The sequence below is a fragment of the Mastigoproctus giganteus genome, chromosome 5 (assembly GCF_048544385.1).
Source record: "Mastigoproctus giganteus isolate SK-2022 chromosome 5, ASM4854438v1, whole genome shotgun sequence".
In the NCBI taxonomy this organism is placed as follows: Eukaryota; Metazoa; Arthropoda; class Arachnida; order Uropygi; family Thelyphonidae; genus Mastigoproctus; species Mastigoproctus giganteus.
In genome coordinates this window covers 195,603,824-195,622,032 of record NC_143579.1, presented here as the reverse complement: position 1 = coordinate 195,622,032, position 18,209 = coordinate 195,603,824, and the positions used below count along the sequence as shown (strand labels likewise).

At 38.1% G+C, this 18,209-nt stretch overlaps 1 protein-coding gene across 1 annotated transcript in view; it reads left to right on the top strand.

Annotated features, from left to right (window-relative positions):
- Iml1 (GATOR complex protein Iml1) overlaps positions 1–18,209 on the top strand; it is a gene marked incomplete at its 5' end in the record, with an annotated part of 444,528 nt that overhangs the window by 28,789 nt on the left and 397,530 nt on the right. The window contains 2 exons of the mRNA XM_090374757.1: positions 680–765; positions 6,826–6,909. Of these exons, the coding sequence (XP_090230883.1) occupies positions 680–765; positions 6,826–6,909 (170 nt within the window). The remainder of the gene's footprint in view (positions 1–679; positions 766–6,825; positions 6,910–18,209) is intronic.

Genomic DNA, 18,209 nt, shown 5'->3' with positions numbered 1-18,209 from the left:
CCATCCCTTGTGGTGGAGGTTGATAGCCTAAATAAGTTTAAGGCTCAGCTGGACAGGTATTTTGAACGAACAGAGGGGTGAAGTGGAAGTGGGTTTTTTTTTTTTTTTTTTGGCTCATGCTGCATAAGCTTGCTTTCTTGCATCAAATGCCTCTACTAATGCTAATGCTAAAAACAGGTTGACCAGAGCCAATATCTGCATTGGGAATATTCCTTAATCTTTGCCAATGGCTGTGGACACATAGATAGCAGTTGACCAGCACAACTTCTCGATACAATAGAGGCAGTTGTATAGGTGTTACGGGCACCACTAAATTGTGGAATGTTTTAGTTCTTAATTCATGCTCTCAAGAATTAATCCTTTTAGCCCTTAAAAGCTAAAGGCATTAATTCTTAATCCTTTTAGCTCTTAATTCATGCTTTTTACAGCATCATCTCTATTGTCTAAAGGCCAGAGGTGTAAACAATGCATACCCAGGTCTCTCAAAATCAGATCTTTATATAGAAATTTTCTTCATTATATGGAAGCCATTTTCAACGTAATGACTAAGGGGAAATAAAAAAAATTTGCAAAACAGAAAAATTCGTTATGTGGAAGTTCGTTAAAGAGAGGTCCGACTGTATATACTTATTTTTGTTGGTTTGTTTTTTTATTAATGTCTTTTAAATTGTTATTCCAGATACAATTAGTATTGAACAGTCTATTGCCAGTGCTTTCAAACTGAGAGTTTATGGAGAAGTTATAGTTAATATTGTTAATCCAAAAGTAAGTAAGCTTAAATTAACTTTAGGTGTTTTTTTTTTTTTTTTTTTTTTCTCCAACAAAAATGTTCTGTGATGGTAAGGACTTTGATTTTTCACTATATGTCTGTCAGCATTGTGGGAACTACGTATTTCCTTCAGATATGGAGCACAGTAATTATTTTGAACCTTTTCTAGCATCGTATTTAATGATTAACATGTGATTGTCATCTCTCTGCAACATCGCACTGGTATAAAATCTTTCATGCCAAAAAGTGAAGTTGTTGGTTATGCACAAATTTTCATTACTTTTTACGAACAATCTGAAGATTGCTTAGGTAACAGAAAATTTCAGTGCATACAAAGGCCAAGCAATGATAAAAGTGCTTGTGATATCACCAGCACCTCACACAATCACTTCCATAACTTTTGAAAAAGTGTATTTTCTTTCTAATTGTTTGAGTTGGAAAAGTGTTTATTTTCAAAATCATTTCATGGTTCTTGTTGAAAATTAAGGGATCTTTAAAGAGCCTTTGTGATCATAATCTGAAAAAACTAGCCATGCCATTGAGGTTAAACTTTGACTGCTTTGAGATATAATTTTTTTTTTCTCATTGCCCTTGGATCCAGTTATGTAATTTTACCCATTTAGCATTAGTAGAGGCATATGATGCAAGAAAGCAAGCTTATTGAGCATCAGCCAAAAAAAAAAAAAAAAAAAAAACACCCTTCACATTTCACCCATCCATTCACTCCAAAAGTTTGTCTAGTTGACCTTCACTACGACAGATGGAAGTTTGTAGTAGTAGTAGTAGTAGTGGCATGTGATGCAAGAAAGCAAATGTATGAGCTTATGCAGCATCAGCCAAAAAAAAAAAAAAAAAAAATTCACACCATTCCCTCCAAATGCCTGTCCAGTTCCTCCTTAAATTTATTCAACCTATCAACTTCCACAACGACAGATGGAAGTTTGTTCCAGCAATTAACCACCCGCTGGCTAAAGGCAAATTTCCGCACATCTATTCTACATCTGTCTTTTCTTAATTTGAATTTATGCCCCCTTAGGTTCGTAATCTGAACAAGTGGAAGGATACCATCAGAATTCAGCGTGCTCAACACATTCAAGGCCTTATATACCTCAATCAGATCACCGCGCAGGTGCCTAGTCTCCTGCCACTGCAATTTGCAGAACTTAAGCGTTTCTTGGTAAGAGGATCCCTTCATTCCCCTCACCAATCTTGTTGCCCTTCTCTGTACACGCTCAAGTAAATCTACATCCTTCCTAAAATGAGGCCTCCAGACCTGTATGCAGTACTCAAGCCGTGGCCTGACCATTGCCTTATACAGAGGGATAATCACCTCCTTTTCCCTGCTAGCAAAATTCCTATATATCATTGACAAAACCCCATGACCTGCCCTGGCAGCCTGTCTGCATTGCTCAGAAAACTTCATATCTGCCTGCACAATTACTCCCAGGTCTTTTTCATTTTCTACCACCTTAAGTGTAGTACCACACAGTTGGTATGTTTCTCTGGGGTTACTTCTACCCATATGTAGTACTTTGCATTTGTCAAGGTTAAACTTCAGTTGCCACTTCTTAGCCCATCTGCCCAAATTATCTAGATCCTGTTGCAGTAGCATGCTGCCATTACTGTCATTAACAACCCTGCCAACCTTTGTATCATCTGCAAACTTTGACATTAAGCCTGATATACCTTCATCAATATCATTGATAAATATACAAAACAACAGTGGACCTAACACCGAACCCTGTGGGACTCCACTAATAACATTAGTCCAAGAAGAGCAGCACCCATTGATTACCACCCTCTGTCTTCTAGCACTTAACCATCCTTTTATCCATTGTAGCAACTTACCCTTAATACCATTCTGCTCCAATTTGTACAATAGTCTTCCATGTGCAACAGTGTCAAAAGCTTTCCTGAAATCCAAATATATGATATCAAAATTATTTTTTGCATCCAGTTCCTTTGTAACCACATCATAATATCCTATCAAATTTGTCAGACAAGACTTTCCCTTAACAAACCCATGCTGTGTCTGAATTATTGCTGCAGTCTTGTCTAGATGATCCTGCAGTGCATCTTTAACCAGTGACTCCATTATTTTACCCGGAACAGAAGTTAAACTAACTGGTCTGTATTTACTCGTGTCACCCTTCGATCCCCCTTTGTGAATTGGGGATACATTTGCACATCTCCAGTCCGTGGGAACCTCCCCTGAGTCCAAGGATGCTCTCATAATTATGGCTAAGGGTTTGCTTAGTTGCTTTGCCGCCTCCTTTAATATAACTGGATAGATCCCATCCACCCCAGGTGCTTTTCTTACGTTTAACTTCAACAATTTCTCTTCCACTTTTCTCTCAGTTATTACAAAATCATTAAGTATCTTGCTACAATTTGATAACCTTCTGCCATTTTCAAACCTTAATAATTCCTCACGTGTGAATGTACATGCAAAATACTCATTCAGTTTGTTTGCTATCTGAGCAGGATCATCAACAGTCGAACCATCGATGTCAAGTGGACCAATCAGATTCATCCCCTTCCTTTTAGAGTTTAAATAAGTAAAGAAATCCTTGCTGTTTTTCTTAGCATCTTTTGCCAAGGATTTCTCGTAACCTGCCTTCGCCTGCCGACCTCCTTTGTGACCTGATTACAGATTAACTTATATCTGTCATAGGCTTCCGAGTCGCTTGAAAATTTATATGGATCCCATGCGTTTTTCTTCTCTGTTACGAGTCTCATTAGTTCATTTGACAACCATTTAGGCCTAAACCTTGAACAATATTTCTTAATAGGTATGAACCTTTTAGTAGCTTCCATGATTAATTCCTTGAATGCTTCCCACTTAGAATTTACTGTTGGTAACCTCGTCAGTTGATCCCACTGTACAGAATTTAAAAACTGTCGGAGACCACTGTACGCGCCTTTATGGAAGCAAAAACCCTTTCCTTTACCCCTGATGGTAATTAAATCTTTAAGTAAATCCCACGTCAGTACACTGTGATCACTGCCACCTAGTGGTTCTTTTATCTGCAAATTCCTAATACATGAATGATCACTACTGATAACCAGATCAAGAGTGTTACTTTCTCTGGTTGCCTCTCGAACATGCTGCTGCAGAAAACAATCATCCAATAAATCCACAAAAGTCTGATTAGTGTGTGAGTGCCCAACCCACAAGTTCCAGTCAATATCTGGGAAGTTAAAATCCCCCATTATAAGACATTCCGATTTACTAGCCCCTCTATTTCTCTGTACCATTGTTCATTGTACTCATTCGAGCCATTAGGCCTATAACACACTCCTACTCTTTTTGTTCCAGCTATCAACTACCCTCTGGCTAAAGGCAAATTTCTCCACATCTATTCTACAATTGTCTATCTTCAATTTGAATTTATAAGTGCCTGCCCGGTAACCCAAAGGTCGCGGGTTCGAATCCTGCCTCAGGCTTAGATCAGAGTACTGCAAAAACCTTGGGAGGTGCATTATGGCCACAGAAACCAATGCGCCAACAACTAACAAAAAAAAAAAAAATTTGAATTTATGTCCCCTTAGGTGAGTAATCTGAGCAAGAGGAAGATTCCCATTAGCATTGAGCTTGCTCAAACCATTCAAGGCCTTATACACCTCAATCAGATCACCTCGCAGGTACCTAGTCTCCAGATTCTGCTTGCAGAATTTAAGCCTATCTTTTAACAGCAACTCTTTGTTCTACTCACTAATCTTGTTGCCCTTCTCTCTGCTTGTTCTAGTAGCTCAACATCTTTTCTAAAATGAGGCCTCCAGACCTGTATGCAGTACTCAAGGTGTGGCCTGACCGTTGCCTTATACAAGCGGTTAATCATCTCCTTATCCCCACTAGCAAAATTCCTATATATCATTGACAAGACCCCATGAACTACTCTTGCTGCACTGTTCAGAAAACTTCATATCTGACTGCACAATTACCCCAGGTCTTTTTCATTCTACACTACCCTGAGTGTAATTCCGCACAGTTGGTATGTTACTCTGGGGTTACTTCTACCCATATGCAGTATCTGTCAATGTTAAACTTCAGTTGCCACCTCTCAGCTCATCTGCTCAACTTTTCTAGATCCTGTTGCAGTAGCATACTGTCCGTACTGTCATTAACAACCCTTCCAACCTCCGTATCATCTGCAAACTTGGACATTAAACCTGATATACCTTCTGGGAAGTTTTTCTGCAATGTAAGGACTTTGACCAAACATTATCTAGGACACCACAGGAAATAAAATTATATTGGGAACAACTTACTGTCTCAATAAAGAAATGATAAATTCAAGTAAAGAGAATAGGCATCTACAAGTAGAATCAAGAAGGCTTACTCTGATGCATCTAGTATGGATACCCTTTATCACAACAAGTGTAATAAAACAGATCTAAAGAGGTTTAATGAGCATAAAAAAAAAGGCACTATTTCTGAAAGATGTAAAATTATGTCATTAAAGATTGAGAAACTGATCTAACCCCAAATGTAGATTCATTGACTCACAATCACCACTCACCAAGTGGTGACTTAATCGCTGAGACCTCAGGTCTGTTATTCATTTGAATGCATCTGAACATAGATATCAGAACACTGAGATTCCAACAGACACTTCTGAGAAGACACTCACTTCAATGAACCCAAAAGGTATAGTTTTGCAAGCAGTTTCTGACATGGAAGAACTAACTAATTGTTATTATTTATGACATAACCAATTTTTTGGAAGATAATTAAAAGAAAATTTGTGTACATTATCTTTCTGTTTCATATTCATGATTAGTTTTTTGTGAACATGAAATACTAACCATAAATATGGCAGTAAATTCCCAAATATCAAACAATAGATGACTGAAATTTTTTTAAAACACACTACCATCCAGTTTGTGAACTCAGATTCGATGACTAGTGTATAAGATGTACTAAATTATATTGTGGTTGGTAGTGTGTAGCTTTTTACATGTTACCTACTACAATTAAATCAGCTTGCAATTGGTGTAAGGAATTTGAAAGAATGGGCTGTATTTCAAAGAGGAAGAGTATTTTGCCTCCACATCACTGATGAAACATATCACAATGTAAGAAATCTTTTGGCAAAGCTTTAAAGTGTACTTACAGATGCAGTCATGAATTTAATACACCTCAAACAGTTTAGTGTACTCTCTTAAAGCATTTACTTTTGAAAGTTTACAAGTTACTGTTAGTGCAGTTGTCAAAACTGAATGACAAGTGCAACTAATACAAGTTTTGCTTTAACTTTCAAGAAAGTGGAAAATGACTCGTGCCTTAACTTGGAAGATTCCTCTGATTTCAAGCAAGATAATACATCTTCTCACTTTCGTATAGATGTATGAGAATATCTGGAAAGCATACTACCTCAGTGATGGATGGGGTGTGGTACTAAAGGCGACAAGTAGTTCTCCCCCCAACAGTTTTCCAGGCTTAACACCATATGACTATTTTTTGGGCTTTATATAGAAATCTCATATTTCTGCCTCCTTTGCTGGTATACATTCCTGAACTGAAACAGGATCACTGGGGCAGTGGCCTCAATTACCACAGGCATACTGGCATAGGTCTGATAAGAAAGGAACTATTGAATAGATGTCTACCACGTAGTAGCACTCTGGAGCCCATAGGAAACTTTCAGAAATTCCAATAATATTAAATACCACTTTTCATATCTATGAATTTTTTGAAACTTCTTTGGAATCATTTTTTTTTTTTTTTGTATACAAGACTTGTTAGATATTTTCTGTTATCGTATAAAAAAATTTGCAGCTGACTTTTTCACTTTATTTTATAAACATTTTTTATAAACAATTTTAAAACAATTAGTACACGAAATATTGTTTTTTTAAGATTGCTACTTGCATCATGTGTAGCTTATCTATTTGGAATACTTTTCCTTCAAAGAAATATTTTAATTTCGCTAAAAAAATTCCTTAAAATATGTAAATGTATAAGTATTATGCCTTTACTGTAATTCTACAGGTAACTTATATGATATATAGTTTCTGAAAGATAGAGTACCAAATGACTTTTTTTTTTGTAGGATGTAGCCTTAGATTCCATTGAACTGACATTTAGAGATCAATATCTAGCACGCAGTGATATGTGGAGGTTAAAGAAATGCTTGGTATGTAGGTGTGTCAGATTATTTCACAAACCATGTATTAGAGAGAACTTTTAAAATATTGAAATAATGAATTGTTTTCTGTTATTCTTAAGCAATGGTCATTTTTTAAAAATATATTGTAATTATATTTTTAATATTTTTTTGGGGATGGAAGTCATGTAATTTGAATGCTGAAAACTTATTTCCATGCCCAAAATGCATTAAATATTTAGATCTCTTGTTAAAGCCTTCAGCAACAATTTTATCTGCCTTGCCATATCTTTATTGCAGTACCTAAAGATAAAATTGATCTGTTATTTAATTCCTACATTGATGATCTTGACCAGTTCTTTGTAGTACCAAACATATCACTTTTTTGTTGCACCTTTATTTTATTGTCATTTTCCTCTTAGCAAAGAAATTCATCCATCTAGCATGTTTGACCACCGCATATCCCGGAGCAATATGGCCTTAGTTGCTAATGCTCCTAAAAAAACCAAATAACAATCTAGCATGTTATTGTCATTTCTTCTACATGTAGGATGGTATTGTTCATCCATACTTAGCATAGTATTGTTATTCATCTATGCCTAGCATGTCTTATTATTGTGGCTTTATTATCTTGTTGCTTTTACCTCTAATATAATCTCTGAAAATGATGTAGGTTAGTAGTTATCTAGTGGCTTGCACATTATTTGAGTATAAAAGGAAATTAGGGATAATTCAGTATCTGTTTGAAAAGGAAAATGTGTTAGATTGCTAAATCAAAATTTCAAAGTAATTGACACTAATTATTTAAGTTTGTAGCTAAATTATGTGATTTATTGGATGCTAAACAATTTTTGTTGCAAAAAAATCAAATAAATAATCAAATAAGTATCAAATAAATGTCATATTCATTTACTCATTAGTCTTTACACTTAGTTACTAACAAGGCTCTGTATTCAGCCACTCTGACAATATTTTTGTAACAATGATGACATTTCAAAAACCCAACTTCAGAGGTCATTATCAAGTCTTGAAACAATAGCTGCTGTGTTTTGCAAAGCTAGTAGATAGCTGACTGTTCTCGATCGGACAGTAGCACTAAAATTAAATGATTAAAATCTAAATCTGAAGTCTTGGAGCTATTCAGATAAATTTCATGATCAAACTTTCTGTCTTCAATTCTGTAAATATCACTCTACTGAATAATGCATCCTTCTAGCCAAATAAACCTTCAGGTTACTGGTACACTTTTCTTATTCTCTCTTACTTCCAGAATAAATTAATTTGTAATTATTGTTTAATTTCATTCATTTTGTATTTATCTTCTTGGTTTCTTTGGTAACACCTATTTCATTATCATATTGATCTAGTTTTACTAATTGCTTCTGACATGATGGTATCTATCTTGATTGTGGTTGATCTGATAAAATATTTAGCACTGTTTTTTGGTTCCCTGTAAAGCTACAACAGTGACCACATTGACCCAGACGACATTCCACTGGCAGCTGAACCTCATTTGTTCAGTTATCTATATACAGATTACACTACAAGAAGGCAGGGAGTGGACATTGAGTCTACATCTGGACCCCATTCAGTTCACTGCAAGCCTAGCTTAGGAGATGTGTAGGAGAAGAGGTTCTTGCTGTTTAGATAGCCCTCAAAATGAAAATCCTAGTTATCAGGTATTATTTACAATGCAGTTTTTAAATTTGATCTTCATAGAAAATAAGATGAAAAGTTAACAGTGATATTCATATCAACAGAAAAATTTACTAATGACAAATCAGGCTGGAGATAAAAAGCAATGCAATTTTTTTTTTCCAACAAAGAGAGGAGAGGCGGGTTGTGAATTCAGTTAGGGGTTTTTTTTTTTTTTTTCATGGATGTCTGATCAGCTGTTTTCCAGAAAACAGCTAATCAGACAGCCATAAAATCATATTCCATCACGAGAAATTTCACAATTGTGTATTTCTGGACCACCCTCATTAATTGCATTTTTTATATAATACAGGTAGTTCCTGACTTTACGAGTTAATTCATTCCTAGCCTGCGCTTGTAAAGCGAAAACTCGTAAAGCGGGAATTATTTCCTATAGTCGTAATGTAAAAATCAGGGATTATGTTCTCAACAATGAAATTAGTTAGAATAATTACCGTAGTTTATACTTAAACAATGACTGATTTATTCAGAGAAATAAAAACATAGCTTGTAAAATCAAGCAAATTATAATAATAAAAGAAATTATTCATGACTTACAAATGTTAATGTTTATTCTTCATCATCATCGACTAAATGCACACTTGTTGACCACTCATTGGCTTGGCACTTGTTGGTTGTTTGGAGGCACAAGGAGTCGTTTTCTTCAGAAATGCATCAAGAGGCATTTGTTTCCAAGATAGTCTTCTCTTTTCTTTATAAATTTCATGATAGCATGCATAAGCATTTTTTAAATCTATAGCAACTTTCCTAGTACTCTCCAAATTTGAATCTTGTGACTTGAAAATCTCAATTACTTTTTCTATGTGCTGAAAAGCTTCGTCTAGCCGCTTGAGACTGAAGGAACGAACAGCAGTTTCAGCTGTTAAATCTTCTTCTTCCTCAGCTTCTTCACATTTTGCTATTTCAAAGAGGTCTTCATTGTGAGCCCATCATTGTGTGCTTGAAACAGATCAGTGACATCAGTTAAAGAAATGTCAAGCTGCAACTGGTTAGCAGTCTACTTCTGTTTCGTTTTGTATGAACTCTACTGGTTCTTGAAATCCTTCAAAATGATCAATAAACTGAGGTCATAGTTTATTCCAAACATCCTTCAAGTTCTTCCTTGTAATTTTGTTCCAGGTTCATTGTATTATTTTAATTTCATCTAAAATATGGAATTCTTTAGCAGTTTGACTTCCCTCCTTATCCTTTGCATTAATTAACATGTAAAATGACTCCCGAAGACAATGCACTTTAAATGTTTAAATAACGCTCTGGTCCATTGGCTGCAAAATTGGTGTCACATTAGGTAGCAAAAAATTTATTTTAACATTAGCATTTAGCATTAGCATTAGTAGAGGCATTTGATGCAAGAAAGCAAGCTTATGCAGCATCAGCCAAAAAAAAAAAAAAAAAAAACCACTTCCACTTCACCCCTCTGTTCAAAATACCTGTCCAGCTGAGCCTTAAACTTATTTAGGCTATCAACCTCCACCACAAGGGATGGAAGTCTGTTCCACCAACCAACCACCCTCTGGATAAAGGCAAATTTCCGCACGTCTATCCTACATCTGTCTTTCCTCAATTTGAATTTATGCCCTCTCAGGTGATTTTTCTGAGCTAGAGGAAGAATCCCATCAGCATTGAGCATGCTTAAACCATTCAAGGCTTTATACACCTCTATCAGATCACCTCGCTGGTGCCTAGTCTCCAGACACTGTAATTTGCAAAACTTAAGCCTTTCTTCGTAAGAGCACCCCTTTGTTCCATTCACTAATCTTGTTGCCCTTCTCTGTACTCGTTCCAGCAGGTCTACATCCTTCTTGAAATGAGGCCTCCAGACCTGTATACAGTACTCTAGGTGTGGCCTGACCATTGCCTTATACAATGGAATAATCACCTCCTTATCCCTGCTGGAAAAATTCCTGTATATCATTGACAATACTCCATGAGCTACTCTTGCAACCCATCTGCACTGCTCAGAGAACTTCATATCTGCCTGCACAACCACCCCCAAGTCCCTTTCATTCTCTACCACTGTCAGTGTTGTACCACAGAGTTGATACGTTGCTCTGGGGTTGCTGTTTCCCATGTTTAGTACTTTACATTTGTCAATGTTAAACTTCATTTGCCACCTCTCAGCCCATCTGCTCAACCTTTCCAGATCCTGTTGCAGCAGCATAGTGTCAGTAGTGTCCTTGACAACCCTGCCAACCTTTGTATCGTCTGCAAACTTGGACATTAAGCCCGATATACCATCATCAATATCATTTATAAATACAGAAAACAATAATGGACCCAACACTGAGCCCTGAGGGACTCCACTAATAACATCAGTCCACGATGAGCAGTGTCCATTGATTACCACTCTCTGTCTTCTCCCCCTCAACCACCCCTTTATCCATAGCAGCAATTTGCCTCCAATGTCACACTGCTCCAATTTGTGTAGCAGTCTTCCATGTGCAACAGTATCAAAAGCCTTTCTGAGATCCAAGTATATAATATCAAAGTTATTCCCTGCATCCAGTTCTTTTGTGACTGCATCATAGTATCCAATCAAGTTGGTCAGGCAAGACTTCCCCTTAACAAAACCATGCTGTGTCTGAGCTATAACTGAAGTCTTGTCTAAATGATCCTGCAGTGCTTCTTTAACCAGTGCCTCCATTAATTTTCCTGGAACAGAAGTTAAGCTCACAGGTCTATAATTACTTGTGTCAGCCTTTGATCCTCCTTTGTGAATTGGGGTCACATTTGCACATTTCCAGTCTATGGGTACCTCCCCTGAGTCCAAGGAAGCTCTCATAATTATGGCTAAGGGTTTGCTTACTTCCTTTGCTGCCTCCTTTAATATAACTGGATAGATCCCATCCACCCCGGGTGCCTTTCTTGTGTTTATCTTCAACAGTTTCTCCTCCACTTTACTCCCAGTTATTTCAAGATTCTGTAGCTTACTGCTAGAGTTGAATACACCTCTGGCATTCCCCTCGCTGAATAACTCCTCATGTGTGAATGTCGATGCAAAATATTCATTGTTTGTTAGCTACCTGAGCAGGATCATCAACACTTGACCCATCAATATCAAGTGGACCAATCTGATTCATCCCCTTCCTTCTAGAGTTTACATAAGTAAAGAACTCTTTGTTGTTTTTCTTTGCATCCCTTGCCAAGGATTTCTCGTAATCTGCCTTCGCCTGCCTAACCTCCTTTGTAACTTGGTTGCATATCAACTTGTATCTATCATAGGCTTCTGTGTCATGTGTTAATTTGTATGTATCCCATGCATTTTTCTTCTCTGCCATATGCCTCATTAGTTCATCTGACATCCATTTTGGCCTAAACCTTGAAGAATATTTCTTAGTTGGTATGTAAAGCCTAGTAGCTTCCAAGATAAGTTCTTTGAATGCTTCCCATTTTGAATTTGCTGTTGGTAACATCATCAGTTGGTCCCACTGTATAGAATTTAAATACTGTCTCAGTCCATCGTAGTCGCCTTTACGGAAGCAATAACCCTTCCCTTTACCCCTAATGGTAGTTACCTCTTTGAGTAAATCCCACTTCAGCACACTGTGATCACTGCCACCTAGTGGTTCATTTATCTGCAGATTCTTAATGCATGAAGAATCACTGCTGATAATCAAATCAAGAGTATTACTCCCTCTAGTTGCCTCCCGAACATGCTGATGTAGAAAACAATCATCCAATAAATCCACAAAAGCCCTGCTAGTGTGTGAGTAACCAGCCCCCAAAATCCAGTCAATATCTGGGAAATTAAAATCTCCCATTATAAGACACTCTGATTTACTGGCCCACTCTATTTCCCTGTACAGTTCCTTATTATACTCATCAGAGTCATTAGGCCTATAGCACACTCCTACTCTCAATTTTGATCTCCCAATGTTTATGTCACACCAAACTGACTCCACACTGCACTGTCCAGCGATGTCGACTGGCTTCACTTCCTTGGTTTTTATGTGTTTCTTAACTAATAGCATAACACCTCCCCCCTTCCTATCCTGTCTATCCTTTCTGTAGACGTTGTACTCCCCAAATTGCAGTTCTGCATCCCTTATATCTGTGTGACACCGCGTCTCTGATATCCCAATAATATCTGCCTTCGATATTTTGAGCAATAACTCAAATTCATCAAATTTATTTACTAAACTCCTAGCATTAGTGTACACGCAAGTATACCTGCACCTGTTTCTATTCTTAGCTACCCTAACACAACCCATGTGTTTACTTGTGCCGCAATGGCTCCCAGCAGTCTCTGAAATACCATGCATCTTGTTTTTCAGGCTTCTGCTCATTCTAATAGAAGCAGTGCAAGAGTCTCTTTCACCTCTGCCAGTGGCTACTGTCAATCTATTGGTCTTTGTCTCCCCCCAAGCTAGCAGTTTTCCGACCCACCTAACACTGCCTCGATAGCATCAGCAAATATTCTTGCACCCTTTCTATTTAAGTGTATCCCATCCCTGTAGAAGCAATCTCTCCTGTTAACAAGTACAGTCCAGGCTGAAAAAAATTCTACCCCTTGAGCCTTGCACAATCTTTCCAGGGCCGAATTGATCGACAAGGCTCTCATCATATACTCCCTCCTATCGTGTCTGGGCAGAATTGCAGACACTTTCAAATTCAACCCTAATTCTCGGCCTTTGTTCAACAGTGACCTGTACTTCTTTAGTAATTCTGCCGGTCTCCTACTCTTAATATTATTAGTGCCAACGTGTACAACTATATCACCTTTTGTGCCCTTAAAAGATGATATTCGCTCTACGTCATCAACCTTTGCCCCTGGCAGACATACCCTGGTCCTGTTCCACCTATCTTTTTTACAAAGCATGTTCCCCGTTTCCCTGACAATAGAGTCACCAACAACTACTAGTTCCTTCGGGACCAGCGCATTCTGCCTTGGGGGTTGTCTCTGTGTCACGCGATGCCCAAGTGCAAGCTCTGGCGTTGATGTGGGCAGCTGAGAGCTTGATGGGCCCCTCAATTTAGTTTCTTCGAGGGCATCCACCCTGTCCTTCAAGCTCTCATATAGGCCCATAAGAACGCTGAGTTGTTGCCTGATATCGATACACTCCTTGCATCGTGCACACACAAAGACATCCCCCTTGGCAGTATCATGTCCCGTACCCGATTGCTCTGCAAACATCAAGCAAACAGTGCATTTTATAAGGCTGTGAGTCAGAGGACAACTGCCCCCCTCAGTTCTGCTCTGAGCCACAGCACTTCCATTAGGGTGGTGATGTTGCAGAAATGGTGGGTGACCAGGTGCATTATCTATAATCAGAATCACCCGAAAAGGAATATTTTTATCTTCACAACATTGTTTTACTTCAGACACAAAGTGATGCCAAAACCACTCTTGGAATAAAGGAATGAAGAGAAAATTCTGAAAATTTATTTGAATATTTCAGTGAAGGGAAACACATTTCACCATAATAATGTAAAAACCCACAGAATTCCAGTTATTGGTATTTTCGCAAATGCAACAAGACCAAGTTTACTACCCATTTATAACTGATTGCACTAACAGAAAAGCCCAATAAACCGAAAAGTGCAAATTGCTTATACTGTTTTATGGTGTTGAAATCCAGAAATGTGCTTTAGAAAAATATCACAAAGGTATTCAAAATTGATTCTTATAACGGGAACATATGATAATGATTGAAAGTGTTGTGTATTTTAATTATTTAAATTGGTAACTAATACAATTTACATTATAAATGACCTTTTAAAGAGATAAAATAGCCTAGTTATATAGCGAAAATTTGAACTTCCGAGGTCTTGGAAAGAATAACCAAAAAGCAATGTGTTATTGGGTTCACATTACGATATTTTCATGATATGATGGTGCCTCTGGAACAGATTAATATCATAAAGTGAGGGTACACTGTTGTATTTAGCTATGACCGTAGTTTGAAATGCAGTATTTATGAATGTTTAACATTCTTTTTTTGCAATTAATGTTCATATTTTCGATTTTGTTAGTACTTGAGGGAAAAAAACTTGTAAACCTGGGAACTCGTAAAGTGAAAACTCGTAAAGTGGGAACTGCCTGTATATAGTTACTTGTATCAGTCTAGATCAGTGGTTCCCAACCATTTACCACTCAAGTCATACTTTGATTTAAAAGATACTATATTCAAGGAAGTACAATGGCAAAGAGGCATTGAGTTCAGTGGCAAAGAGTATTTGCCATTGAACTTAATGGTGCTTTTCCCAATCTCATGTCATACTTAAAGACACTGGAAATGCTTGTCCAGATTACTTCAGAGGCTTTTTAGCAGTACAGATGACGTACGATTTTGTGGACTATTCTGTGAAGCTCCACTGACACAATGATGATGAGACAGGCTGGGATGATGATGGGGCAGGAGAAGCAACAGGTTTGAAGAATGTGTCCAGCTTCATCCATTTGCTTCCCATATACTGCTCCCTTATAACAGCCTCTCTTAACGTGCATAAATGGTGGTAGTGGGACTGGATTTCACTGTTGTTTGAGAAGCATCAACTGGGTTTTTGAGGTCTCTGGACAAATCAGGAGATTTCTTCTCTCCTCACATAGAGTCTACCTGGGTTGGATGTACCATGCCGTCAAAGATTATACCATTGTGCCTAGGTGCTTTAAGTGCCTAGGCTACGGTCATTCAGCTCGTGGCTGTACTCAAGAGCAGCAAACCTGTGGACACTGTGGTACAACCGGACATACCCTCAACGATTGTCCCAATAAAGAGAAGCAGCCTGAATGTCCCAGTTGTAAAAGATGAAAGTGAAATTATGCTCATTCGTGTCAAGACCCGAAGTGTCAAGAGTACCTCAAAGTGCTAGAAGTAATAAGAGCAAAAACAGCCTATGAATAGTACACCTGTTTCTCCAAACACTACTGGTACCAATAATTTTTCTAACATTAAATTCCTTCAACTGAACTGTATGCAGTTGATTTCAGTCTTCAATGACTTGACTTCCATCGTTCTGGTTCTTGCACTATAGGAACCTTATTCCTACAAAGGTGTCATCAAAGGCCTACCCCTGAGATTTAAAATTGTTTCTTCTGATCCAGTTATTGTTGGAACTGGTGGAAACACCAGGAAGTGGATGCTATTGTCAATTCTTCTTTTGTTGTTACCTGGATTGCCAAATTTTGCACTGGACATGCTGCCTGCGCTTTGATTAAAGGTTCTTTTGGACAGCTTTACATACTATCCTTGTACTGCCAGTGTTCTCAATACCAGGATTCGATACAACCCTTCATAGACTATCTTGAAATGGCCATCCAGACTTTGCGGGGTAAAAATGTACTCTTTCTCATTGATGCAAATGCTAACTCAGTTTATTGGAACAGTCCTCGGACAGATGACAAAGGTGAATCATTAGAAGATTTGATTTTATCATATCGACTGCAGATTTTAAATTCACATGAACACCCTACGTGTGTTACTTCACGTGGCCCCCTCGTATATTGACATCTCGCTGGCCTCTCCTGCTATTGCTGCTTGTATTACTGGATGGACAGTACATTCTGGTTGGTCTACCAGTGACCACAATGCTATCACTTTCTCCTTTTGTGATAAAATTATTCGAATCAGGCGTGACGATAAGGACTTGGCTAGATATCAAACAAAATTGGCCTGGTGGAATTAGTTTGAGGCTTCACTCAAGTTCACACTAACTTCTTTGGATCCTATTGAATGACGAATGGGGATGATGGATGCTGCATAGCTGGCCAAGTTTGTTCAGGATTCAATCCTTCAAGCTTGTGATGACAGTATACCGTTTAAGAAGAGGAAACCCTATCATGTACCCTGGTGGTCTTCGCATTTGACAAACTTAAAATCACTTACCTGTACAGCTAGACGTGATTTTCAAATGACCAAAAGGGATAGGAATCGCAGTTTATTGGAGATTATTGTTTTGCAAACTAGATACAAAGTAGCTCGTAGACATTATCACCAAGAAATTTATCAACATAATAGGGAATCATGGGAAAATATTGTTAGTGATCAGGGTAACAGAGATCCATACAGACTGGTCTATAAATTGGTTAATAACAGAATTGCTCCTGGTGAAGTGAAGTGTTAACTTCAATCAAACTTGGTACTGATATGGAAACGCTCTCCTGAGCTGACTCACTTAACAAAATCTTGGATATAATAATTCATCAAGATGAAGGTATAGTTAGTGACCCAGAACAACAAGTTATTATAGTAAGAAACTCAGAATATTCTGGCCTTCCTCATGAGCCTCCCTTTTCTATAGAGGACGTTGGACATGCAGTTCATTCCTTGTGATTGGGTAAATGCCCTGGTTTTGATAGACTTGAAGTTGAGGTCTTGAAGTTTGCGCGGAAAATTATCCCATGGACAATGGTTACAGTGTTCAATTCATGCCTTCATGCAGGTCTATTCCCTAAGATGTGGAAGAGGGCTGTCTTGAAAATACTTTTAAAAGGACCAGACAAACCAGCCAATGATCCCCTGTCCTACAGATCTATTGCTCTGCTGCCCGTAATGGGTAAAGTCTTTGAAAAATTAATAGCTGGTAGACTTAATAAGGCATATAACTCAAGATGTCTTTCATCCCCCTGTCAATTTGATTTTGTGAAAGGGCGCAGGACAGAGGATGCTGTTCACGAATTATTTGGGTGTTGTGACAACACAGAAACAAAATATCTACTGGGTCTCTTTGTGGACTTCAAAGGAGCCTTTGACACACTTTGGTGGAAAAGTGTCCTGGAGAGGTTCCGGGAGGCCCATGTGTCTGCACCTGTTTATAATGTCTTAAGGAGTTACTTCGATCGCTTTATAAGTGTTAGAAATGAATTTGAAGAAATTACAAGGTCTGTCTCAAGAGGATGTCCACAGGGGTCCATTTTGGGTCCCCTGTGTTGGAACATGGTTTTCGATATATCGCTGGGAAAGAGGTTTCAAGGTGTAAGCATGATTGCTTACGTAGATGACCTTGTACTTCTGATTAAAGGTAACTCGAGGAAAACTTTAGAGGATACTGCAAATCTTGTACTAGCTCATTTACAGCACTGGATAAAAATTCACAAGCTTCAGGTCTCTATTACGAAGATGCATCAAATGCTTCGAAAGGGAAAGTTGGATTCTAGACGTCCTCCTCTCATTAAATATAATGAGAAGGTAATCAAATATAGTGCTGCAGTGAAATATTTGGGCATACTATTGGACGATCGAAGGAGTTTCTTACCACATGAAAAATATGTCAAGGACAATTGCAAAGTTCTTTTGGCCAAATTACGACAAATCACACATAAAGAATGAGCTTTGAAGAGTGGAACCTTAAGGTTATATTATAACTGTATATTTTTGTCAATTTCAACCTATGGGGCGCCGACCGGGCTAGCCAGGTAGGTAAAGTGCCTGCCTGGCAACCCAAAGGTCGCAGGTTCGAATCCCGCCTCGGGCTTGGATCAGAGTAGAAAATGCAAAAACGTTGGGAGGTGCATTATGGCCACAGAAGCCGATGCGCCAACAACCACTCGACATAGTGGCATAGTGTTTTGTGAAAGGTGCCACCTGTGGTTTCCCACATCTGCACCATGGTACTTTGTGAAGAAGTACAGAATCTCTGTAAAAGCCAGAAAAAGTGTAATGTCTGGTTTCTGT